At 43.6% G+C, this 27,022-nt stretch overlaps 1 protein-coding gene across 1 annotated transcript in view; it reads left to right on the top strand.

Moving 5' to 3' along the window:
- The window catches only part of dph6 (diphthamine biosynthesis 6), a 91,834-nt gene that overhangs the window by 14,788 nt on the left and 50,024 nt on the right, over positions 1–27,022 (top strand). Inside the window, exons 4-12 of the mRNA XM_041847962.2 lie at positions 9,076–9,149; positions 11,602–11,720; positions 19,125–19,186; positions 19,445–19,539; positions 19,631–19,724; positions 21,725–21,866; positions 22,240–22,362; positions 23,600–23,729; positions 24,052–24,238. Of these exons, the coding sequence (XP_041703896.2) occupies positions 9,076–9,149; positions 11,602–11,720; positions 19,125–19,186; positions 19,445–19,539; positions 19,631–19,724; positions 21,725–21,866; positions 22,240–22,362; positions 23,600–23,729; positions 24,052–24,238 (1,026 nt within the window). The remainder of the gene's footprint in view (positions 1–9,075; positions 9,150–11,601; positions 11,721–19,124; positions 19,187–19,444; positions 19,540–19,630; positions 19,725–21,724; positions 21,867–22,239; positions 22,363–23,599; positions 23,730–24,051; positions 24,239–27,022) is intronic.

Here is a 27,022-nt window from a genome sequence, read left to right as displayed (position 1 = left end):
GCTTTTTCAGTTCTGCCCACAAATGTTCTATAGGATTGAGGTCAGGGCTTTGTGATGGCCACTGCAATACCTTGACTTTGTTGTCCTTAAGCCATTTTGCCACAACTTTGGAAATATGCTTGGGGTCATTGTCCATTTGGAAGACCCATTTGCGACCAAGCTTTAACTTCCTGACTGATGTCTTGAGATATTGCTTCAATATATCCACATAATCTTCCTTCCTCATGATGCCATCTATTTTGTGAAGTGCACCAGTCACTCCTGCAGCAAAGCACCCCCACAGCATGATGCTGCCACCCCCGTGCTTCACGGTTGGGATGGTGTTCTTCAGCTTGCAAGCAGCCCCCTTTTTCCTCCAAACATAACGATGGTCATTATGGCCAAACAGTTCTATTTTTGTTTCATCAGACCAGAGGACATTTCTCCAAAAAGTACGATCTTTGTCCCCATGTGCAGTTGCAAACCGTAGTCTGGCTTTTGTATGGCGGTTTTGGAGCAGTGGCTTCTTCCTTGCTGAGCGGCCTTTCAGGTTATGTCGATATAGGACTTGTTTTACTGTGGATATACGTACTTTTGTACCTGTTTCCTCTAGCATCTTCACAAGGTCCTTTGCTGCTGTTCTGGGATTGGTTTGCACTTTTCGCACCAAAGTACGTTCATCTCTAGGAGACAGAACGCGTCTCCTTCCTGAGCGGTATGACGGCTGCGTGGTCCCATGGTGTTTATACTTGCATACTATTGTTTGTACAGATGAATGTAGTACCTTCAGGCATTTGGAAATTGCTCCCAAGGATGAAGCAGACTTGTGGAGGTCTACAAAATATTTTTTGGAGGTCTTGGCTGATTTCTTTGGATTTTCCCATGATGTCAAGCAAAGAGGCACTGAGTTTGAAGGTCGGCCTTGAAATACGTCCACAGGTACACCTCCAATTGACTCAAATGATGTCAATTAGCCTATCAGAAGCTTCTAAAGCCATGACATAATTTCCTGGAATTTTCCAAGCTGTTTAAAGGCACAGTCAACTTAGTGTATGTAAACTTCTGACCCACTGGAATTGTGAAACAGTGAATTATAAGTGAAATAATCTGTCTGTAAACAATTGTTGGAAAAATAACGTGTCATGCACAAAGTAGATGTCCTAACCGACTTGCCAAAACTATAGTTTGTTAACAAGAAATGTGTGGAGTGGTTGAAAAACGAGTTTTGATGTCTCCAACCTAAGTGTATGTAAACTTCTGACTTCAACTGTATGTGGGAACTCCTTCAAGACTGTTGGAAAAGCATTCCAGGTGAAGCTGGTTGAGAGAATACCAAGAGTGTGCAAAGCTGTCATCAAGGCAAATGGTGACTATTTGAAGATTCGTAAATATAAAATATATTTTGATTTGTTTAACACTTTTTTGGTTACTACATGATTCCATATGTGTTATTTCATAGTTTTGATGTCTTCACTATTATTCTACAATGTAGAAAATAGTAAAAATAAAGAAAAACCTTTGAATGAGTAGGTGTTCTAAAACCTTTGACCGGTAGTGTATGTATAGGGGTAAGGTGACTCGGCATCAGGATATATGATGAACAGAGTAGCAGCAGTGTATATGATGATTGTATGTGAGTGGGTGTGTAGAGTCAGTATAAATGTATGTGCATATTATGTGTGTGTGAGCAAATTATGGAGTGAGTGTTTGTAAGTGTGTTGGAGTATCAGTGTGTGTAGTGTGTAGGGCCCTGTGACTGCATAGAGACAGTGCAAAAATGTGAATTAAATACAAAATTGATTTACTCGTTTCTGGCCCTGTGCTGAACCATCTGACCTATCCTGTTACAGTCCACTGCTTTACACTTGAACCCAAACTGCTGTTGCTCCCCATCTCCTTCACAACCCAGAGAGCACTGTAGCTAGGTCACCTAGCTAGCCTAGCTGGGGTTGTGTTGTGTATGAAGGGAATGATAATGATGCTGATAACACAAATAAACAGCATAGCAATTTCCCCCATCCCACTGGAAGGCTCCTGTGACTGTCACATCCATGACCACAGAGGTGTCTGAACATACCCCTAACAAGGCCCCTGGAGTGTTGTCCCAAATTTTATTAAGCACAAATTGCTTGAACCCCACGCTTTACACCCAGACCTCCAGCACAGCACACATCGTCATAACAGAACAGGGGCCCCCTGTGTCACCCCTGTGTAGCGGAGCACGGGAGAACAATCCCATTTCATTAGAACAGGCCCAGAGCAGAGCTGATATAATGGCGCCTGAGCCATTAAAACCATGTCGTGTCCAGTCACTCACTAATGGAACGGGGTGGGGAGGGGGGGGTGTCGGTATGACAACAAGGACATGCCGGGGCGCGTGACGGTACCGTGTGCCCTTGAGCAAACTGTCATTCAAGGCACTTTAATTAATTTCTCAGGCCCTGTCTTCCTGCCTAGTCATGCTATGAGGCCGGGGCAGTAACACTAACATGCAGGAAGGCACGTAAACACCATGAGCCAGGAGGAAAGACTGACTGTGTAAATACCTGCTTCTATATGGTATTACAATAAGAGCTGTTTTTTGCTAATCGTTCAGTGCAAAGGCGAACTTGCTTTATTGAATACCAGATATCTAATGATTTTACGATAGTTACTATGGTTAATGGCTAATAGTCTGAATCGGAGGACACAGGCCCTTTGGATTAGGCCTAATTTAGAAACAAATCTCTGGAGTTTTGAGTATGTCATTAAGACTTTGTTTTGATCATCTACACAATCATTTAATGAGCGTTCTGATGTACTTAATGAATCTGTGAAGTTTGAATATTTTATAGCTTCCTAATTGCCCTGTTTTCTATTAATTACTTTGGTCTATTAAATATTAATCCAGATGGAGTGATATGATTGATAACATAAAGTACCCTATTTAAAATCTAAGATGAAAATGGATGGTCTGTTTGATGTTCAGTAAAATACTGCCCTTACAGAATCCCCTTTCACTTTGAAAGTGGTAATGCTACGTAGTTTCAATCAAGTTCCAAACTTTGTTTGTGCATTTTTTGCTTGCATTTATATCATTGTATTTTTATCATTGATTCTTAGTAGTAGTAGTGGTTTTCCCAAGGGGAAATTAGTTTTGCAGCACTATTAAACTCAAGACACTACAGACAGATTTGGGATAAAAGTTGGTCTGTCAATATTGATGCAAAACTTGATGAATAAGAATTCAGGAAAAGGGTTGACTCATCAAGCATTTTATGTAAGTAGAAGAAGTAGATCAACATCGTGCTACATGATGGGCATGCCTCTGTCTTTTTAGATTATATCTCTGTATCTGCACTTCGGCTATAGGCCTACAGTTGAAGTTGGAAGTTTGCATACAGCCAAATACATTTAAACTCAGTTTTTTATAATTCCTGACATTTAATCCTAGTAAAAATACCCTGTCTTGGGTCAGTTAGGATCAGCACTTTATTTTAAGAATGTGAAATGTCAGAATAATAGTAGAGAGAATTATTTATTTCAGCTTTTATTTCTTTCATCACATTCCCAGTGGGTCAGAAGTTTACATACACTCAATTAGTATTTGGTAGCATTGCCTTTAAATTGTTTAACTTGGGTCAAACGTTTCGGGTAGCCTTCCACAAGCTTCCCACAATAAGTTGGGTGAATTTTGGCCCATTCCTCCTGACAAAGCTGGTGTAACTGAGTCAGGTTTGTAGGCCTCCTTGCTCGCACACGCTTTTTCAGTTCTGCCCACAAATGTTCTATAGGATTGAGGTCAGGGCTTTGTGATGGCCACTCCAATACCTTGACTTTGTTGTCCTTAAGCCATTTTGCCACAACTTTGGAAGTATGCTTGGGGTCATTGTCCATTTGGAAGACCAATTTGCGACCAAGCTTTCACTTCCTGACTGATGTCTTGAGATATTGCTTCAATATATCCACATAATTTTCCTTCCTCATGATGCTATCTATTTTGTGAAGTGCACCAGTCCCTCCTGCAGCAAAGCACCACCACAACATGATGCTGCCACCCCCGTGCTTCACGGTTGGGATGGTGTTCTTCAGCTTGCAAGCAGCCCCCTTTTTCCTCCAAACATAATGATGGTCATTATGGCCAAACAGTTCTATTTTTGTTTTATCAGACCAGAGGACATTTCTCCAAAAAGTACGATCTTTGTCCCCATGTGCAGTTGATGTCAATTAGCCTATCAGAAGCTTCTAAAGCCATGACATCATTTTCTGGAATTTTCCAAGCTGTTTAAAGGCACAGTCAACTTAGTGTATGTAAACTTCTGACCCACTGGAATTGTGATACAGTGAATTATAAGTGAAATAATCTGTCTGTAAACAATTTGGAAAAATGACTTGTGTCATGCACAAAGTAGATGTCCTAACCAACTTGCCAAAACTATAGTTTGTTAACAAGAAATTTGTGGAGTGGTTGAAAAAACTAGTTTTAATGACTCCAACCTAAGTGTATGTAAACTTCCGACTTCAACTGTATGCCAATGATACAATTGAATTACATTTGGATGGTCCAATGTATGTATATATAATTACAATGTATATCACACATGCTACCTTGAAATAGAGTTTAATGACCGTATTATTTTTTGGGTGAAGCATGTCTGGGAGCCTTAATCTTCTGAGCCCTTAATAATTCAGCCCAGTCCATCCATTTTCATGAGGGACGTTTGGGGGGAGGTTTCCTTTAATGAATTTGACAATTAGTAACAGAAGTTAATGACTGTATGGGGCTAAGTACCCTGATGGACATGGCTGTGGGCCTGAATGTGCCCGTGCTCCAAGCCATATATCCTAATTTAATGTCTTGAGTTTCCTGACGACTACAGCTAGACTAGACAGGCTTTTGTTTAGTCTGCCCCTGATGGGGGTCCTTGGGGTCCTTCAGCACACCAACAGTCATGGAGGAGGAACAGAGAGCATTGTGGGAACAGTCTGAGGTAACAATGACATGGTGTCATTGTAGCTAGATATTCTGAATAAGCAGCATACCCATAGTCCAATAAATCATCTTAACTGAATGTGTATTAATTGTATTGGCTATACGTTTTGACAGTCACAATAGATTTATTGCGTTATAATTCTTATAGTAGGATATCTTTCTGGGAAAATATGTGCTGTGATTTATAGTACCGTTATCGTATATTCTACCCACAGTCCCAATGGTAATACAATCAAAACATCCTTCAGCCAGATGTCACTCAAAGTTTTTAGCGAACATATAGTTCATGATCCATCTCACTCTTTTTCAGGTATTATCCAACTATAAAACATTTAGTTAAATATTTTAAGCAGCATGACATCAAAGTTTGTGTTTTTATAGTGTCATGAATACATGGAACACTTCTGCAATATCCATCTCTGTAGATGTATGTATTCACACCCGCCTCACAATTATTCCCTCTGCCTGCTTTGCTTTCCCACAGCGGATGAGAAAGCATGTCTAGAATTTGTGAAATCCAAGTCGTTCAGTTTGTCGAGAGCAACGCTAGCCCCTTCTCATTCCTGGCAGTCTCGACGATAGCTATAACGGCGACAAAAACAAAACGTCATCCAAAAATAACTCTCTCCAGAGTTTTAAGTAAAGTTAATACGTTCTTGTTTGCAAACGGTCTAGAATTAGAGCTAGAGTCTACATTTCAAAAAGGGGGTGTGAGAGTTTGCTCTTCTCAATGTCTAGAGTGGATTGCTAAAGTGGCTATTATTGCCTTTTTGTAATAATTATATCTGTGGCGAAGCTAAGAGCCATGTAGTTAAAAGAAAGCCCACTTCATTGTTACTTGATGATTCAGGCCTTGGAGTGCCCACTCTTAACATTATGTCTGCTTCTGGCTCCCTGAAGGACAGAGGGGAAAGGAGAGGCATTATACTCTGTTGTTTAATCAGGCCCTGCCAAGTTTACAGTTCAATGACCCAATCACATTGTCAACAGTTAGTTAGACACCTCTCAGAGACTGGCCTGTCCTCTACACACTTTTTCTCTTTCTCCCTCTTTCTCTTTCTCTCGTTTCATCTTTCTCTTTCCCTCTCTCTTCGTCTTTCACTCTCTCTCAAGCTTCGTTTGGCTCTTCAGGAACTGACATGTTTTTGAGGGAAAAGGTTATATCATTAGAAAATAGTTAACAGCCCTGCGGCCTATGTAGAGTAATACAACAAGCCCTCTTGGCTCTGTGCAGTGCTGAAATGTTATCAGTCTGGAGTAATTATTGTCACAGGACTCTGAATTTCCAGAGATTGAGTTGTATTGTACATTACATTTTAGACTGACTATAGTGACTTGCTGTACTGTATGTGTTTGGGCCCATTTCACAGTGCTATGACATTCAGTAGGCAGTAAAGAATCCATCACACCATGGCTGTCCCTGTACTACCCTAGCCTGTCCCTGTACTACCTTAGCCTGTCCCTGTACTACCCTACCCTAGCCTGTCCCTGTACTACCCTAGCCTGTCCCTGTACTACCCTACCCTAGCCTGTCCCTGTACTACCCTAGCCTGTCCCTGTACTACCCTAGCCTGTCCCTATACTACCCTAGCCTGTCCCTATACTACCCTAGCCTGTCCCTGTACTACCCTAGCCTGTCCCTATACTACCCTAGCCTGTCCCTATACTACCCTACCCTATCCCTGTACTACCCTGTCCCTGTACTACCCTAGCCTGTCCCTGTACTACCCTAGCCTGTCCCTGTACTACCCTAGCCTGTTCCTATACTACCCTAGCCTGTCCCTATACTACCCTAGCCTGTCCCTGTACTACCATACCCTATCCCTGTACTACCCTGTCCCTGTACTACCCTAGCCTGACCCTGTACTACCCTAGCCTGTCCCTGTACTACCCTACCCTAGCCTGTCCCTGTACTACCCTACCCTAGCCTATCCCTGTACTACCCTAGCCTATCCCTGTACTACCCTACCCTACCCTGTCCCTGTACTACCCTAGCCTATCCCTGTACTACCCTAGCCTGTCCCTATACTACCCTAGCCTGTCCCTGTACTACCCTAGCCTGTCCCTATACTACCCTACCCTAGCCTGTCCCTGTACTACCCTACCCTAGCCTATCCCTGTACTACCCTAGCCTATCCCTGTACTACCCTAGCCTATCCCTGTACTACCCTAGCCTATCCCTGTACTACCCTACCCTGTCCCTGTACTACCCTAGCCTATCCCTGTACTACCCTAGCCTGTCCCTATACTACCCTAGCCTGTCCCTGTACTACCCTAGCCTGTCCCTATACTACCCTAGCCTGTCCCTATACTACCCTAGCCTGTCCCTGTACTACCCTAGCCTGTCCCTATACTACCCTAGCCTGTCCCTATACTACCCTAGCCTTTCCCTATACTACCCTACCATGTCCCTGTACTACCCTAGCCTGTCCCTGTACTACCCCATCCTATCCCTGTACTACCCTACCCTATCCCTGTACTACCCTAGCCTATCCCTATACTACCCTAGCTTATCCTTGTTTGCATGTGTGTGTTTATGTGTGCAGCTCTCCCTCCTTGTCCCCTCGTTCTGCCCGGGGGCTACTGTGTGTGTGTGTGTGTGTCTCTCTCTGTCCCAACACACACACACACACACACACAGACAGTATATTCTTTATCTGATTAGCTGACACGCCTGCGTGGATCTATGTGCAGCGCGGCGGCTGAGCAGAGCAGCATCAGGCCCAAGGCAGGGCATAGATTTCATTTTAAAAAGTATCAAAGGTTTACACGCTGCTCGCTTTAATCAGCATGTTTATCAGGCAGAGAGAAATTGCAGGAAGGACCACAGGGAGAAGGGGGGGTTATCTTAAGGACCAGTAGCCTGGGAAATTGATAATGGCTACAAGGTAATTTACTGGCAACTTGTGCATCCCTCCACTGCACCTCTGCCTAGGCCGGCCTTCATTCTAATTACAGGCCATGTAATGTACTAATGAAGCTGCGGGGTGTGTGTGTGTGTGTGTGTGTGTGTGTGTGTGTGTGTGTGTGTGTGTGTGTGTGTGTGCTCTGTGCCAGTCTGGAGTGATTTCATGAGCTTGAGATTGAATACGTCTCTGGGCTTGGTGGGTGGGGCGGCAGATGCAGCCTCCCTCTGGAGTCTGTGTGTGTGGCCGTCTCCCAGGATGAATGTGATGTGAAGAAGTATCTGATTAATATTTGGCAGTGTGACAGACACGGGCTAAGCACAAACATTAGCCCAAATGATGTATGTATTTCATATATTAAGTCAACGAGGTGATGCTGTGTTTTGGAGCTTGGTGTTGGTAGATGTGTTGTCTGTGATGGGATATTAGGGGGCAGCTCTGTTTGCAGTGACAGTTATTGAGGGTTGTCATGAGGACAACATGTCTGGAGGACACTCCTTAACTACTAACAGTTGTTTTCCAGACTCACTCAGTAGCACAGTGAGTCCTTTTGCAAACTGACTAGCTTAATACTGGGCTGGGTCAATTATGCCTCGTGATGGGGTCTCACTGAAGAGTGTGTGTGTGCATGTGTGAGTATGTGCACAGTTCTTCCCTATGTAACGGTCTCTGACCTTGCAGTGTGGTGGACAGTCCCATCGCCAGTTCACACAACGCTACTGATAAGAAGCAGACTGGCTCTGCTGCTCCAGTGTTAGTATTGTTGTTCTGATGCTACAGCCAGGCACAGCCAGGACGAGGAGTTAGGCTCCATCCTATATCCTTCACCCCCCTCACTAGGGGATGTGTGCAGGGCCAGGAAAGCCTTGATATGACCATCATGTAAACATCCCCACCTATCTGATGGAGGGAAAGAAAACTGTTTTCTCAGTGAGTGTGTGTGTGTGTGCGTGTCTCTCTCTCTCTCTTTCTCTCCGTACATGCTCGTACATGTGTGTCTGTTTATAGACATCATTCTCTCATAGTGTCCTCTTTTTTAGATGGTTATGTGACCTTTTGGCCCAATTAGATCATCACAAGACATCACCATGACTCTGTAACGTGTTAAAATAAACACTCATATGACGGAACAGGAAACCGTTGTGATGTGAGAGTTTAAAGTACGTAAAGTTTCCTAAAGGAGGATTTTCCTCTTCCTTCCCTCTCTTCTCTTCACAGGAAAAGGAGGATGTCGAGGCGGTGTCTGTAGGGGCCATTCTTTCAGACTACCAAAGAGTACGGGTGGAAAATGTGTAAGTAGAACAAGTGTGTACATACACACACACACAACTACATGCCTGAGAGACACTGTATTCCAAACAAAGATGATGTACATTTGTTTACTCCATGATGTTTAGTCTAGCTGTATTTTTATGGTACAGTTGTATTACCAGAATGGCCAATGGCTTACAGTACCAGTCAAAAGTTTGGACACACCTACTCATCAAAACTATGAAATAACACATATGCAATCATGTAGTAACCAAAAAATTGTTAAACAAATCTAAATATATTTTAGATTTTAGATTCTTCAAAGTAGCAACCTTTTGCCTTGATGACAGCTTTGCACACTCTTGGCATTCTCTCAACCAGCTTCATGAGGAATGCTTTTCCAACAGTCTTGAAGGAGTTCCCACATAAGCTGAGCACTTGTTGGCTGCTTTTCCTTCACTCTGCGGTCCAACTCCTCCCAAACCATCTTAATTGGGTTGAGGTCAGGTGATTGTGGAGGCCAGGTCATCTGATGCAGCACTCCATCACTCTCCTTGTTGATCAAATAGCCCTTACACAGCCTGGAGGTGTGTTTTGGTCATTGTCCTGTTGAAAAACAAATGATAGTCCCACTAAGCGCAAACCAGATGGGATGGCGTATCGCTGCAGAATGCTGTGGTAGCCATGCTGGTTAAGTGTGCCTTGAATTCTAAATATATCACCAACAATGTCACCAGCAAAGCACCATCACACCTCCTCCATGCTTCACTGTGTGAACCACACATGCGGAGATCATCCGTTCACCTACTCTGCGTCTCACAAAGACACGGCGGTTGGAACCAAAAATCTCAAATTTGGACTCATCAGACCAAAGGACAGATTTCCACCAGTCTAATGTCCGTTGCTCGTGTTTCTTGGCCCAAGCAAGTCTCTTCTTCTTATTGGTGTCCTTTAGTAGTGGTTTCTTTGCAGCAATTCGACCATGAAGGCCTGACTCACGCAGTCTCCTCTGAACAGTTGATGTTAAGATGTCTGTTACTTGAACTCTGTGAAGCATTTATTTGGGCTGCAATCTGAGGCTGGTAACTCTAATGAACTTATCCTCTGCAGCAGAGGTAACTCTGGGTCTTCCTTTCCTTTGGCAGTCCTCATGAGAGCCAGTTTCATCATAGTGCTTGATGGTTTTTGCGACTGCACTTGAAGAAACTTTCAAAGTTCTTGAAGTTTTCCGTATTGACTGACCTTCATGCCTTAAAGTAATGATGGACTGTCATTTCTCTTTGCTTATTTGAGCTGTTCTTGACATAATATGGTCTTGGTCTTTTACCAAATAGGGCTATCTTCTGTATACCACCCCTACCTTGTCACAACACAGCTGATTGGCTCAAACGCATTAAGAAGGAAAGAAATGACACAAATTAACTTTTAACAAGGCACACATGTTAATTGCTCTCCAGGTGACTACCTCATGAAGCTGGTTGAGAGAATGCCAAGAGTGTGCAAAGCTGTCATCAAGGCAAAGGGTGGCTACTTTAAAGAATATAAAATATTAAATGTATTTTGATTTGTTTAACACTTTTTTGGTTACTACATGATTCCATATGTGTTATTTCATAGTTTTGATGTCTTCACTATTATTCTACAATGTAGAAAATAGTAAAAATATAGAAAGACACTTGAATGAGTAGGTGTGTCCAAACTTTTGACTGGTACTGTACGTGCGTAATGGGATACAATGTATTGTTATACACCACATCAGACAGGACACAACCTTTTTATTTATACGGTAGGACATTGGATACAGGTGAAAGAGTTTCTATGACAGTACCTTTTGGAAGAGGCCTAGTATGGGCCTCTCTCTCGCTCTCTCGCGCTCTCTCTCTTTCTATCTCTCTGTCACTGTGGTAAGGTACATTCCAGCACAAGCCTCTCTCGTCTTGTGTTCCCAACACAACCCAACACAACCACAGAGCTCTCAGCTTATGAACAAATCCCGCTGTCAATCATGTATTGTTTCAGCCACTCACACACACTCTTACTCTCACATACACACTCATACACCGCAGGCGTTCTCTGAGACAAAGACATGTACGCCCATGAGTTTCGGCTCCAGTTACCGGCACACTGCCTATGTGAGTGTGTTGTGTATGTGTGTGTGTGTGTGAGTGTGTGTGACACAGAGAGTTATAGTGTAAAGGACGTGCCATTTTAAGATAATTACCCCTCTTTAATTCCCCCTCTTCTGCTGAATCTGTTGAACAAAGCCACAGGCACCAGAGACGGCTCAGAGTGTGTTCCATGTGAGCGTTGGTAAGGCAGCCTGCCCGCAAAACTAGTGAAGGTGCCCGTCGCACTTTGAAGGTGTTGTGATCCTGGCAAGTTTTCATTCTGACCCACCCCTCACCCTCTCTCTTCTTTCCCTCCCTCCCTCCCTCCCTCCCTCCCTCCCTCCCTCCCTCCCTCCCTCCCTCCCTCCCTCACCTGTTCCCCCAGGTGTGTGCGGCTGGGTCTGCAGCCCCTGGCCTACCTGTGGCGCCGCGACCAGGCGACCCTGCTCTCTGAGATGATATCGTGTGACCTCCACGCCCTCCTCATCAAAGTGGCCGCCTTCGGTGTGTCTCTCTCCATTTCTCTTTCTCTCTCTTTCTCCAGGGCAGCGGGTGAGCAGTCCAACACCGCCCTTCTCTCATTGTCGGCTTAGTGCTCGTTCTTTTCTCAGTCCAAAAGGTGCAGATTAAGTAGGAGGGTTTGTTAGAGGGGAGTGAGGAGAGTTTGAGATTTGGGGTGGGGAGGGAATGGGAGGTGGAGGGTTTGTGTAACCAGAGAGAGAAAGAGAGAGTAATGTGCAATGTTCCGAATCATCAATCTGTGGTTTTTAGCAGCGATGTTGAGACTTGTGCCAGGGTGCAAAGGCAGCAGAGTGGAGAAGAATATGAATAGAAAGATAAGAAGCAGAAGTGAGGTGGGGTTCTTGGCAGTTGAGCAACTGTACAGGTGATTGCACAGCGCATTAATGAAAGCCTGTCAATAACACCGCGCAGGCGTCCCTATTGTGGTGGGGGGCCAGTGTTGCGTACCTCACAGCTTTTGCATACCTCAAAACTCATGGGCTGTGAAGAGTAGATTAAAATCTAGTATATATCTAATTTAAGCTTTTAAGTGGCTCTGGCACAAAGGGAAAAGGTTAAAGTATTGTCACCTAGGTTTGTCTTCTTGGCCATTGTGGAGCCTGGGGGATTGAGGGATTGGTTTGCGGAATAAGTGTGGTGTGTGAAGACTGCTACCTGTATCTGCTAGACAGTTGAGTTGGATCCGTATGATAGTGAAAGGGATAAATGATAATTATGTGGCAAATTGGTATTTTTACTTTGAAACAACTCTTGGCGATAGATCATTATGGAGACACTGTTTATGTGCTCTTAAGTGCTTGTTGTCGCCTTCAGGAGCAATCAGTTGAAAGGGGTGCCAGCTAGACTGATGACCTAGTGAACTGAATGTCGTGACATGTTCAGGTTTCTAGATGTCTCTCAACACCATTGAAATGGCCACTGTTGGAATGTAGCTCATCATTTACCTGTATTATTATTAGTCTTCGTATCTATGACTATTTCTCATTTTTCAAGTTTGAATGTTTGAAGGGTTATTAGTCATTTTTCCCCCCGTTCAAACTTGAATCTTTCGCTTTTTAAAGACAGAGATAATCGCAAGAATCCAATTCTGAGCCTGTTATAATTTTACTGACAAGATCATTGTGTTCTAGCATCTCTGTAAAGTAAACGTATTATAATTTTGTTCTTTCTCCAAGTGAAGTCCCTTTATCTAGCTTTATCTAACACATGCTTTTGACTTGTGTATTCCACTTGGGTTACTTCTTCTCCCTTTGATGTCAATGATCACACTGTCTTTTATTCCACCTTGTTTGAACGCAATGAACCTAGAGGATGTTAGCGAGGAGAGTAATTATGCTAATGCAGGGCTTTTTGAAAACAACGTCATCTTAATTTGGTCGCCGAGACAAAGCCTCTTTGTGTCTGGCCCAGGAATGCTGCTCTGCTCTGCTGTATGCTGCTGCTCTCTGCTATCGCCCCAGCATCGCTAGTCCCTTCAAATTACCGCCCGAAGTCATTCACAGCCAGAGAAAACACCTCACCTTAAAGGCTTAAGTCCCCCAGTGACCAGGCCACCGTACCGCCAAGCTTTCAACCCCTTCTCTTAACACATAGCTACTCCTCTAAAAGAAAAATAACATTCCACACATTCATTTTGTGAGTTTGTGTTTGTTTGTGTGTGTGTGTGTGTGTGTTTTGGCTACAGGTAGAAGATCTTATTTTGGTCCCTGACTCCTCACCTGTCCCGAGGCAGGGGTAATTAGAAATGAGAGAATTTAATGGGGCCGCGAGTGCCTCGGGCCCTTTTAAGGCACCACTCAAATAATTGCAGCTTTGGTTCGAAGCAGGTCTGAGCAGCGAGGTGTGCTGTTTGGGGGGGTATTGGGTGACAGATGGGTGTACCTGAGGGGATGAGGTAGGGGGCGAGGCGGATTTGCCTTCGCAGACCTCAGGAAGAGATAAAAACAGCTCTCTCAGGGTTAAAGGTCTAAGCCACATCTGAAATGACAGAGAATGCTGCGATGTTTGATATGCTGATGGTTCATCTGGCACTGTCTGCAAGATAGGTTTTTCTTTGGGGAGATGAAGGGATAGAGACTGGGTGGTAGTTTCAGTGTAATATTCCTTCATTACCTACTTAGAGAGACAGGTGAAAAATTAACAGTAAACTGCATTTCCTACTGCTTTTGCTTTTTGGGGGGAACTGAAGAGATTTTGAAGGTGACAAATCCCTATTGTCAAAAGACAGCTGTCCAAAAAATGAATTCTCAGGAAGCGCTTATTTTCATACTGACGTTACCCTAATCCACAGTTGGAGAGAAAAGAGAGAAAGAACAGACAGAAAAAGATTATTGTCAGATTTCTGTCTCCTGATATCCTATGTAGTGAAGGCTATTGAATTTCTTAAGATATTGAGCACAGCAGAATATTATAAAGCCAAATGAAAATGATTTATAAATGTGAATTATGTGTATTAGACGATCATTAAGTTTTACCTGAGTTGGATCCTCATTGTTTTCACATATAGCACAAGCGCTCTCTCCCTAGCAAGTGATAATTGGCAATTCCAAATGCCAGTATTAAATATTAATGTAATTAGTTAACTGATTGATTAGTGTTGGTGTGTGTGGGTTGCACATGCAGGTTCAGCATTCTCTGCAGCAGTTAATTGCTCCGCAGCTTTAGCGATAATTGCCGTTTTTGAAATCAAGGTTTCTCCGTCGGAAACCTTTTATCACATGAGCTGAGCTCTACCCTTTGCACTAGGCCTTCCTTTGTGTTATGAGAAAAATAAAATGTGGACTGATTTGCATTCACTGAAGACCGTACTGTAGCTACAGTTTAAAACCATGGACTAATTTAGTTATTTTAGAAGACCTAATGGTTGGTTTAGTTTTGTTTGACAACAATTGTCTATTTGAAATGTCATGTTGTCTTGTCTACTGTTAGAAAAACCAAACTTCTTTGAAGGCAGAGGAATAGTTACGTTTTCTCCTGGAAGTCAAATCAGCTTCCATTGTCCTTTCAATGGCCAGGGCCAAATTAGCCTTGAGAGGCAAGCAGTGCTATAATTTGCTGTTGACATTTGATGTACCACTGACAGTAAAGCATTGTGATGAAAACAATTAAAGCAACTTTAACATAGTGACAGTAAACGCTAAACCATCAGCCTCAGGTTGCACAGCTTAACCTTGACTCAGGTCACAGAGCCCCATCCACCCCTCCTTTCCTCCTTCCCTCCATCACGTTGGGATGGAAAGTTGCTAACCACAGAAAGACAAAAGAAAGTGTAGGATTAGTCATTTAGTCTTGACATGCCAAGTAGCAAGACTCCTTTTTTTTTTTTACCTGTCTATTGACTCATATGACCTGACCTTGTGGGGCCGGTTCAATCATATACATCTCTGTCAACAATGTCATTAGTTTAGTGTAAGGGTCAATGATGAACTGTTTTGGCCCAGCTCGCCACAATGAACTAAAACATCAATATTTGATATAAAGCTTTAACACTTATGTTGCATTTTGCTGCTAGAATGGATACATCACTACCAAGAGTCAATGGCACCTATTGGATAAAAAAAAAATACAAAAGTAAAGATGGAATTCAATTCTGCAATATCTTTGTATCATTGATACTTCCTCTTTATTGCCAGTTAGTGTCTTTTTCTAAAAGTCTGGGATAAAGTCTGTGTAAAACTTGCAATATACATTGGATAAGGTTATAATTGGCCACAATTTCTCTTTTTTAATTTGTTGGATATAAAAGATTCCATCTTTGAGGTGGGTGCCGCTCTATTCACCCTGCCTATTATTCCTCTCTGAGACATTGAATTTCAGATAAGAGCTTGAACACATTTCACATATAACCTTAATCTTATCATCTTTTGTTTGTGTTTCCCTCCCTCCCTCTCTCCTCCCTTTCTTTCTCTTTCTCTCTCCCTCTGTAAGATGAGGTGATACTGAACAGCTATTGTTTTCACTAAGGTCTTTGAGAGCGTTGTTCAAAGGCTTGACGCGGCTCACCTTCTAGTGGGAGATGCTTATTTCATGCATTTAAAAGCTCAAATGTTTCACATCCTGAATCCAATTTTCTCTCCCTTTTCTCTCTGAAGGCAGGGATTAATGCCAAGCTGTCAGTCGGCAGACGTGCCAGATCTTAAGACGACTCGTGGATGGCTGCGATACTCGGCTCTGGCTCTGGCAGTATCTAGAATCTCTCTCCCAGGTTTTAATTTAGCATTAGGTACAATGTAGCAGAGTGCCAAGGACACTGAGCAGGAGAACACAACTAGTTTAAATTAAGAAGGTAACTCATGCTGTAGGTTTTCACTAATCAATTGATGAAGGGTGCTTAGGCTTTCACCAGTGGGTAAAAAGTATACACAAGGTTTTACTGTTGAAATAATTGGCTGTGACTACGTAGGTCTGTGAGAGACCCGCAAGCAGAGTTCAGCAAGCAGTGAGAGCACCTTTTCATCTGTTAACACAGCCTTTTTTTCAAACATTTTGTTTAAAAGATCAGTTATGCATCATTTCAGCTTTTTGTAGTAGTTAGTAGTCTAATAAGCAGGTAGTAATGGATATGATGGTGTCCTTTCCATACTATTTATTTTGTGTACAGCATAACCATCAATACACTTACAGAACAGTTTTACATGTCACTATGATTTAGTCTTGAACATACTACTGACGTGACTGTTCAAATAGGGCAAAACCTCTCTTTTTCAACACTCATTTCGAGCTTTGGCAGAGTCATTTTGTGAACACCGTACCCCGTAAAACGTGTTTCCTCATTACGCACTCTCTGGTTTGAGAAGTTCACTGAATTTAATTGCGGTTTTATAGGATAATACGGGATAAAAAGCCTTTTAAGGGCCAGCTATTCCTTTTTGTCTCCCAGGAAAGCTTCTCTCTCCAAAGTGCGGCCAACCTGTCTCTGGCGGCAGACAAATGACAGCTTCTAGTGGGCTTATTTGGGTTTAATGTGGCATAATGAGGTTAGGTAATTGGGTTTAGGTCATGTTGTAAAACAGGTTGAGAGGAGACGGGGATGTGAAGACCATGTAAATGAGTGCAGTGTTAGATTGCTGGATGAAGCTAACAGTAACAATGTGGTGGGCTTGGCTCACAGTAAGTAGCCACTGAGTGACACTCACAAAACTTGTCCAGTATGGATTCAGTTAGGCCCATCTTATGGTTCAGCAAGAAGAAGATAAACAGATTTCTGTTGCCATTATTCATTAATTGGGGGAATTTCATGAAGATGAAACTACTTTTATGTCATTGGAAGATTGGCATCTCAAGTCTGAATAGTTATATATTGTATGGTATATTATCACTTATTCCTGTCACACACATCTCTAAGCGCTTGCCACCTCCCTCCCTGTAAATATCAAATCATGTATCATATATTATTTAAGGCTAGGGTAAGTTAATGAACACATTAAAAAAGCGACATCCCCTCAGCAATTTGAAGCCAATCATTAAAATGTGTTAAAAGGCATGACTAATTAAAAAGGATATTTAAATGGGATTGAATTTTAATGCTTTTTCTCTTATTACCTTTGTGCAGGGTTAAGATGAGAGAGTGATGAGATTAGATATTCTCACACTAATTAAGGCTACAGCTCCCCTGGGTGGAGAACAAGGGCCTGGCTCATTCACTCCTTCTACACTCCTCTCCTCTCATTCTCTCCTTCCCTAAATCCCCCCTGGTCTTCCCTCTCTCCTTCACAGCGCCGGACCATGGGAGGCTTGGGAGCCTAGTTGAGGCTTAACTTGAAACCCACTTTGGGATGCTGCATGCCCCTCCCCAGAGGTACCGTGGAATCTAACCTTGACCTTTGAGGTTGTCAGGACAGGAAGATAATATATTTTCTCACGTTATGATTAACATTTGCCTTCTAATTACATAGAAACTTGTAAATGAGCAGGATTAAGTAGATTTTAATAGGATAATGAATGTTCAGAGGTTTTGATAACCAAATATATTGGAACAGAATACTGTGGTGTAGGTTGCATTGGCATTTTGTCAAAATAGCATGTCAGTCTGTTATACTGTAGGTAATTACTTGTTTGTAATGTGTCAGACTATGTATGAAAAGCCACACTGAGAAGAAATTGGATATGGGTGAAACTAAGTGAGCCACTAAAAACCCTCTCAGTCACATAAAGCTGAACATAGCCTTGCTAATCTTGTCTATGGTAGTCTCCATGGCTGTAGAATCAGATAGGCTAGCTAGATTGGATTGGCTGAGGCTCTAGCATTAACAGGAAACCACATTAGGATAATTTATATGAAGCCTCTTTGGTCATAGTGTTCAGCTGGTTTCACCTTTACTCCCATCTGTTGTTTAGCTGTTTGTCTTTGTTGTGTCTGCTGAGTTACATGCTGTCTCATTGGCTGTTTGAAGTTAAGAGCAGGTAGGGTCACCTGGGGAGATACCATAAGTAGCTTGTTTGTTTGTTTACTTGAGGATCAGAGTTGTTTATTCTCAGAAGATGTCGTGTGACCTCATCGGCCTCCTCATCAAAGAGCTAAAGGTCGGAAAGGAGGCTTCATCAGGAACATGTGTCAGGAATATTTTGACAGCAGGCGGAGGATTTTTGTGTCACGCAGAGAGTAAAACCATCCACACTTAATGAGATAGAGGGAACACAAACTGTTAGTGCCCTTAATGCGCCAGTACTGTAAATTAATTGACATGCTAAGCCATTAATACAGCCATGGTGGCTATTACTGGCTAATGTTGGAACCTCTAAGAATTGAGTGACTACCTGGCTTATACGTTCAAAGGTGGGGTCTTTTTGTTCTCAAAGCTTTGATCTGAGGTAAGATGATGACGAAGAAACTGAAGTAAGATGTAATGGTGTTCTTGGAATGTGGCACTGGTGGGTACTGGCTGGGTAAGCAGACATAGCTCTCTTCCTCCTCTCCTCCTGTTTTTCTCTCTGCTGCCCCACACAAAGCTGAGGGCCTGTGAGTCACTTCCATGCACCGTGTAAGGGGAAGGAGAGGGGGAAGGCAAATAAACAGGATTTCTCCCTCTCCCTTTCTCCCTCTCCCTCTCCCTCTCTCAGAGTTTAGGTTATCAAAGGGAACCAGATGAGGGGTGCTTCTCTCTTTTCACCCCGCTGCGACTGAAAAATGTTACCTTTACCCGGAGATATCTGTGTACACTACTTGCAAAGTCAAATAAATAGATCCAGGGTGCAGGTTTACGTGTGTGTCTGTGTGACTGCCCGTAAAGCATCAGCGCCTGTCATCTTCAATCACTGTTCTCTGTCCCTGATCAGGCCTCCCTCTCTCTCTTCTGTGTGTGTGTGTGTGTGTGTGTGTGTGTGTGTGTGTGTGTGTGTGTGTGTGTGTGTGTGTGTGTGTGTGTGTGTGTGTGTGTGTGTGTGTAGGGCTGGATCCTGAGAAACACTTGGGGAAACCTCTGGCTGACATGGAGCCCTATCTAACTCAGGTCAGAGCATTACCTCACCAGGCTGGATCTGGCTTTGTTATATAATTATGTCACCCTGAATGAACTCACTAAAGAGTGGCCTGCTTTCAAACTGTTACTGCTTTCTTAGCATCATTGAGTTTAATCTGAAGACTCGATATATGACCAACAGTAATGTTTTGGCTAGTGTTTCAAACATATAGATTTAGAGTAAAGTGATTGCTTTTAGGCTGGATCTTAAAATGAAATGATTATGAACATATTGTTTTTGTTGGACAGCTTTCTGAGAAGTATGGAGTCCATGTCTGTGGAGAAGGGGGCGAATACGAGACATTTACTCTCGACTGTCCTCTGTTCAAGAAGAGACTTGTTATGTAAGTCCAGCATTGAAAGTTGTATCTTTCTTGAAATGAATGTACAGACAAGAAAGTATATACTTATAAAAGTGTTTTCATCTTTCTGCAGTGATACTATGGAGACAGTGATCCACTCTGCAGATGCCTTTGCTCCGGTTGGCTACCTGCACTTCAGCAAGATGCACACAGAGGACAAAGAGAATGTAAGTCTTACTTTTTGCAGAGTTAGGCTATTTTTGTGTCAGCGTTTAGTGGTTTCAGTTCAAGTTGTAAATGCAATTCAGGATGTTAACTAAATAAATTAGTCTTGCACACCATTGATACAGAAGTCACTCAGTACACAGAATAAACAGAATTGAACAGTCTCTAATAGTTGCTTTTTTGATGCGTGATAAGTTTGCCTCCAGAGGGTCTCCCTCCCATCTCTCCATCCCTCGCTCCTCTAGTCCCACATGGCCTACTTTGACGTCTGCAATATTCACTCCTGCCTGAAACTAGGCCTGGCTTAATAAACATGTCTGCTTAAATTAAGGCTTTTAAGATTCAGGTAGCTGGCTAAGCGGACACAGTGGGGGGATGGGGAGGAGTAAAGAGGGGTGGAGGTGAGTAAAGGGAAGGGGTGGGGGGTTCTGGAGACATAGGGATGATGCCCTGGCTCCTAGTGTGAGAGAGATTATCTGGATCCCACAGTTGACTGTATGTACCCAAGCAACACATTGGATTGACTCATGTCACTTTTCCCATTGCAACATGTTCTCGTTGGTTTCCTCCTGGCTGCCTCTGGTCTGGTAGGGTAGATGAGAACTAAGACGTCTATGTATCTGTAGATTTGGCCAACTTAAGTCTACACAGTTAACTATGAGGTCAGGGGTCAGGTCAGACAAGGTTGTGTGTAACACAACAGCTCCTCCCTTTAACAGTATTACAGTGGTCTGGTTGCGACTAATTAGCTTAGCGGACTGGAGGCTACAACCAGTGAGTAAGAGAGAGACGGGAAACGAAATAAAAGCAACAAGCTTAGTAAACAACAGCATCTGGGTCAGTTACTCTGTGCATTGTATTTGTAGTAAAGAAACCCAGTAAAGAATGGTGAGAGAAAGAACGAACTTGGAACAAAGAAGATGAGAGTTTATCTAGTATTTTATAGAGGAGCTGTGCTAGCTGCAGTAATGTGTGTGTATGTTTGTGTGTGAGGGGGTACACAGGGGGTTCACAGGGGTCACACGGGTGGGAGCAGCCCCTAGCAGGCCAGTGCTCTAGGGCATGGTTTGTGTGTGTGTTTGTGTGTGTTATTATGGACAGAAATCATACCCTCCAACCCCGGTGACCCTCCAGCTTCCATCCTCCATACATACCTACAGCTATGTATTTTCTACCCCCACACACATACACACATCCCCACATCCCCCCTGGGTTGCTGGTTGGGGGAAGAGCAGGGAGATTCCCTGGGCCTGGGATTCAGGGGAGAGGATAACCTACCCTCATGCTGCAGTCCAAAGCTCTTTCCATCAGGGTGACAGATCGGCCCTGACACAAGCACTAGATGACTAGAGGAGACTGCACTAGGGCGGGCGGTGGGCAACACAGGGGGTGGGGACATCACGGCCCTCCATCATTTGCCCCTCAGTTTTTCCCTCCCTGTGTAGGCAGCAATCGAGAGGGGCTGCAGTATAATTAATTTGATTATCATATGGCCAAATGCAGCTGACAGCAGGAGGGGGGGTAGTTGTTAAGAAAATTTGAAATGTGTATTTAAATGTTTTACGCCCTGGTGGAATTTGGCAGGTAATATGTATGCCTTTGAGAATGCTAATGTTTTTTTTTTTAAGAAGAGGGTATGGAGGCAAAGTTCTAAATAAACAAATGAATAAAACACCAGTGTGGTGAAATCCAAAGCATGTCAAAGCAAAGCTAGGAATCAAGAAGAGTGATAGCCGGCATGATTGTATCAGAAAATACAACCGCCTGCCGCCCCTCCCTGCTTGGTGTAATTCATGAATATGTTAGCATGTGTTTCATATTCATTCACCTTGAAGTTATTTGTGTCTAGGCCCTCATCAGAAAAATAGTGACATACATTGCCTAGCCTGTGTAGTGGCGGCTTTTTGAAAAACAAATGGTGCTCTGTTGGTTGTTTTGCAATGGTTGTGTGTAGTTATGTGATTTTGGGGCGGTGTCTGTTTGGCTTGATGTTTTATTGCAGGGCGCGGTGGTGAGTGTTTTGCCCCTCGGTAGTTGTCCTTGCCAGAGTGTCATTGAAAAGATGACTGAGGAGGCTGATCGAGCTGAAGACATCCAGGAAGAATTTACATCAAATGGCGACCTTAGTTGTCATCGGGGCTGTGGTGAGGCGCGTGTGTGTATGTGTGTGTGCCTGTGTGTGCGTGTGCGTGCGTGCACTGTATCTGTGTCATGTGGCCAGTGTCATAATGCTAGCTCTTTTGAGTGATCACTTGACAAGAGCTGTCATTCTAAGAACATATTTATGACTGTTTAGGAATAAAAAATGTTGTTACTGTCCATTTCTGAATGAATTACTACTTAGCAGTCGTATACATATGATTTAGCTGTTACAAAATACTCTTCATATCTTCTAAAACATTGTGCGTCTATATCTTTGAGACATAGGCCTAGTTTAGTTTATAGAAAAGCAATAATTTCACTTTTCAAGTTGCAGGCCTCTCAAACCTCCGTCTGGTCTGATATCTCTCCCTCCAGACCTCCCGTCCTGCTCACCTAGAAGCTCCAGGGGCTACCAGTGGATCTCAGGTATCACTGGGCTTCACAGCCCAGACCCAGGGATCCAGAGTCAGACCACTACAGCATTCACTCTGCTGCAAGGTACAGTTCAGTACAGCAAAAGAGGGGGGAAGTATACTGACTGCAAACTAGTTTGTAACTCTGATGCTGCAAACTAGTGCATCACAAGTTTAAAAAACAGACTTATAAAATGTTCAATTTCCAAGAAACACAAGGCTACTTGAAAATTCTTTAGGTTCTCAGAAACTCTAGTGATAAGTCACAAACTCAAACTAACGCCGTAACCCAAAATAATCTATGTTAGCTTCGATCAAATAAAAATGTAGAACTTTTGAGGGAAGATAAGGTTCTGGACTGCTTTTACCAGGGGTTATATCAGGAATATAGAATATAAAAAGTGGTTGGTGCTAAGGAGTACTGGAGTGGTTGCCGGCACTCTGTAACCCCTTTGCAAGGTTTAACCCTGAAACCAGCCAATTGAGAAAACGGAGGTGGAAAACTCCTTTGTTCCCAGGACACCTCTCTTTCTCCTTGTTGTGTTAGGAAAATGCACTTGAAAGGTGCGGCAGGCTGGGCCCGAGCAAAAACACAGCTCTTTATTCACAAATGCTCTTTTTAAGTTTGGGAGGCCCACGTGTAAGCTTCTGTGTCCATCACAGGGACGGAATTGCAAGCGCACCACACGAGGACAGACACTTTAAATTAACCCAGAGCGGAGCGCACCCCGCTCCTCTTCAAACAGACACTCACTCTCACACACTTACGCTTACACACAAGCACGCTGTGTGGGTTAGCTCTTTTTCGCCCCGCAGAACTTTTTCTAAAAGTGCACACTTTAATAGAGCATCTGATTTTGGGGGGTGAGGGGGAGAAAAAGGGTAGAAAGATGAAAAGCATATTTAATCGTGGTATGCGGCTGAACAGCCTTCACAGAGCAGAGACAATATTAAATGAGTTAATATTTAATGGAGAACCTCTTTGTATGAGGGCGAAGTGTGTGAAGTACTCTGAGATGCCAGCGTTGGCAAAGGAAAAACAAACTTGATGCCCTATCATATAATAAGGAGGAGAAAGACCTTGCTTCAAGCCCCCGGTCTTCCCTTCCCGATGCTCTTTAAGGGAGCTGAGCTGTGTACAATGCATGGGATGAAATAAATCATGACTTTCAGAACTATGTCAAGGTAAACATAGCTCAATGTGCATTCAGTATGGTCTCAAGTGTCACCACAATCATTTAGCAACCTAAACACGTTGTATTCTCCCTACAATGAGAAATATTTGTGCGTGTATCTGTAACCTGTGACTTGGTCCTGTGTAGGTGAGCTGGAGAGGAGAGACTGGCAGCTGAAGCATATTGTCCTGGTTCACCTGTATGTGAGGAACATGGAGGACTTCATTTCACTCAACAAAGTCTACACCACCCACTTTGGCATCAACCCCCCTGCCAGGTACCATAATGGACCCGTAGGCTGCCTTTCTATTGTCTAGAGAGGTTTCCCCTCCCTGTCTCCTACTTCATATTAATGTTATTTACACACACCTTTCCTGCATTCTTAGATGAGTGCAGATGAAGGACAGGGGATAAGGAGAAGAGTCTACAGACTATTTAGCACACTTAGACTGACCCCTCACCCAAAAAGCAGAGACAATCACATATCCTCACTAAATCCTTCACTGTCCGTATACAGTTGATGAGTATACAGATCATATCATCAGGATCTCCTCCTTCATGTCCTCCCCTCCTCTTCATCCCTCCCTCCACCTCTCCAGGGTGTGTGTCCAGGCCCCTCTACCTGCCGGTCAGCTCCTCCAGATGGACTGTCTGCTCCACGACTGGCCCCCAGAGCCCCAGGAGGCTGCGCAGGAGGCTACCTTCCACCACAGAGAGGCCCTTCACGTCCAGAGCCTGTCCCACTGGGCTCCCGCCAACATCGGGCCCTACAGCCAGGCCTTCAGGGTAAGAGACCCCCACGGGAGGGGAGACGGAGGGGAGGGTGGTGGGATGGATGGCTGGGTAGCTGGGTTGGAGATGTGGTTGTCTTTTAGATTCCAAGGAAGTTAGTAGAAACATGGAGAGGGGGTGGGGTGGTTGGGTTTGGGATATGTGTGTCTCTTTTGATTTTTACTGGGGACTTACAAGGATCAAGAGGTGAGGAGGGAGACTGATGGCTAAGTGGCTAGACGGGGAAAGTCAGTCTTGTGTTTCTAGGGACTTACAAGGAGCATAGTGGTGCATAACTCCCAGTGAAAGACTGAGATGGATAAGAATGGTTGATTCCAGGGATCGTTATAACTAGCTACAACTTTGTTGTTTGAGTCTGACGAGGAACTAGAAACAAAGACATAGCCTTTGAAATCCGACTAGGATACAAAGCTGTGATTTCACTGACGTTTGTAGTCTGAGAGTGTGTATTTGTCTGCAGAATGTAGCCTTGTGGGTGTGTGTATATGTGTGTTTGTGTATCTACATCCACATTCGTGTGTGAAGTTTGTAGGATGGAACGTTTTTTCTTATTGTTTAAACACACAGACTCAGCTCAACAGGAGAGAACACAGGAAGTGAGTGTATCCGTGGTTGCGTGGGCAGCTGGTGCTGTGTGTTTACCCACTCTGTACTGGGGATTACACTTGTCAAGTTACTGTCAACAAGGCAAGTGTCCATCTCATCCACAACGACCTTGATCTCCCATCCAAAACCTCAGATGAGTAAGAACACGTGTGTATGGATGGATGGTTGAGGTAGAACCATTGAGTGTTGGGGATAACTTACAGAGTAATGATATCATGCTGTGCACACTGTTGTTGATCTCATAGAAGGTTAAGAAAGTTAAAACATTTTAGGGGATCAACAAAGTTATAGCTGTTATTATTGACATTATTAATTCAGACTTGAGCCTTGGATAAGCATGTAGCGCAGGATGTGTGTTCTATTATCCTACTCTTATACTTATACTACGCTCATAGCCTACGCTTATACTGTAGACCCTTAGTGACATACAAACTATATATCGTTTTGCCTTTAAACAACAGAATCATTTGTCTGTCTTAATGTCATTATTCATGATCATTCAAAATCCAAAGCAATTTCCCCAGAAAACAATTAAATCTGATTTGTTTGCACTGAACTCTGTAGAATGATCCCAAAGACAGTGCCTTGTCTCTCAGCCTGCTGACTCTACCTCCATGGCACACTGGTTCAATTAGAACAAAAATATATGAACAACATCGCTTTGTTTTAGGGGGAGAATTTTACATATTGATACAATTAGCCCCTCGCTGTGAGCATGCAAATGTGTTGCCCCACAACTCACGTCTTAATGAGAATCTGCTGTCGTGGTAATGGCGAATGTTGCCGTGACAATATAGCCTAGCATTGGGGTCCCGGCAACAGTATACAGTGCATTCGGGAAGTATTCAGACCCGTTGACTTTTTACACATTTTGTTACATTACAGCCTTATTCTAAAATGTATTTAAATTGTTTTTTTCCCCTCATCAATCTACACACAATAACCCATAATAACAAAGCAAAAACTGGTTTTTAGAAATATTTGCTGAAATATCACATTTACATAAGTATTCAGACCCTTTACTCAGTACTTTGTTGAAGCATCTTTGGCAGCGATTACAGCCTCGAGTCTTCTTGGGTATGACGCTACAAGCTTGGCACACCTGTATTTGGGGAGTTTCTCCCATTCTTCTCTGCAGATCCTCTCAAGCTCTGTCAGGTTGGATGGGGAGTGTCCGTGCACAGCTATTTGCAGGTCTCTCCAGAGATGTTCGATTGGGTTCAAGTCTGGGCTCTGGCTGGGCCACTCAAGGAAATTCAGAGACTTTTCCCGAAGCCACTCCTGCGTTGTCTTGGCTGAGTGCTTAGGGTCATTGTCCTGTTGGAAGCTGGACCTTCACCCCTGTCTGAGGTCCTGAGCGCTCTGGAGCAGGTTTTCATCAAGGATCTCACTGTACTTTGCTCCGTTCATCTTTCCCTCGATCCTGACTAGTCTCCCAGTCCCTGCCGCTGATAAACATCCCCACAGCATGATGCTGCCACCACCATGCCCCACCGTAGGGATGGTGCAAGGTTTCCTCCAGACGTGACGCTTGGCATTCAGGCCAAAGAGTTAAATCTTGGTTTCATCAGACAAGAGAATCTTGTTTCTCATGGTCTGAGAGTCCTTTAGGTGCCTTTTGGCAAACTCCAAGCGGGCTGTCATGTGCCTTTTACTGAGGAGTGGCTTCCGTCTGGCCACTCTACCATAAAGGCCTGATTGATCGAGTGCTGCAGAGATGGTTGTCCTTCTGGAAGGTTCTCCCATCTCCACAGAGGAACTCTGGAGCTCTGTCAGCGTGACCATCGGGTTCTTGGTCACCTCCCTGACCAAGGCCCTTCTCCGTCGATTGCTCAGTTTGGCCGGGTGGCCAGCTTTAAGAGTCTTGATCCAAACTTATTCGATTTAAGAATGATGGAGGCCTCTGTGTTCTTGGAGACCTTCAATGCTGCAGAAATGTTTTGGTACCCTTCCCCAGATCTGTGCCTCGACACAATCCTGTCTCGGAACTCTACGGACAATTCCTTCAACCTCATGGCTTGGTTTTTGCTCTGACATGCACTGTCAACTGTGGAACCTTATATAGACAGGTGTGTGCCTTTCCAAATCATGTCCAATCAATTGAATTTTCCACAGGTGGACTCCAATCAAGTTGTAGAAACATCTCAAGGATGATCAACTGAAACAGGATGC

This window comes from Coregonus clupeaformis, chromosome 25, assembly GCF_020615455.1.
Source record: "Coregonus clupeaformis isolate EN_2021a chromosome 25, ASM2061545v1, whole genome shotgun sequence".
NCBI classification, from domain to species: Eukaryota; Metazoa; Chordata; class Actinopteri; order Salmoniformes; family Salmonidae; genus Coregonus; species Coregonus clupeaformis.
Note: the sequence above shows the minus strand (reverse complement) of the source record. Positions and strands in the feature narration are given on the sequence as shown.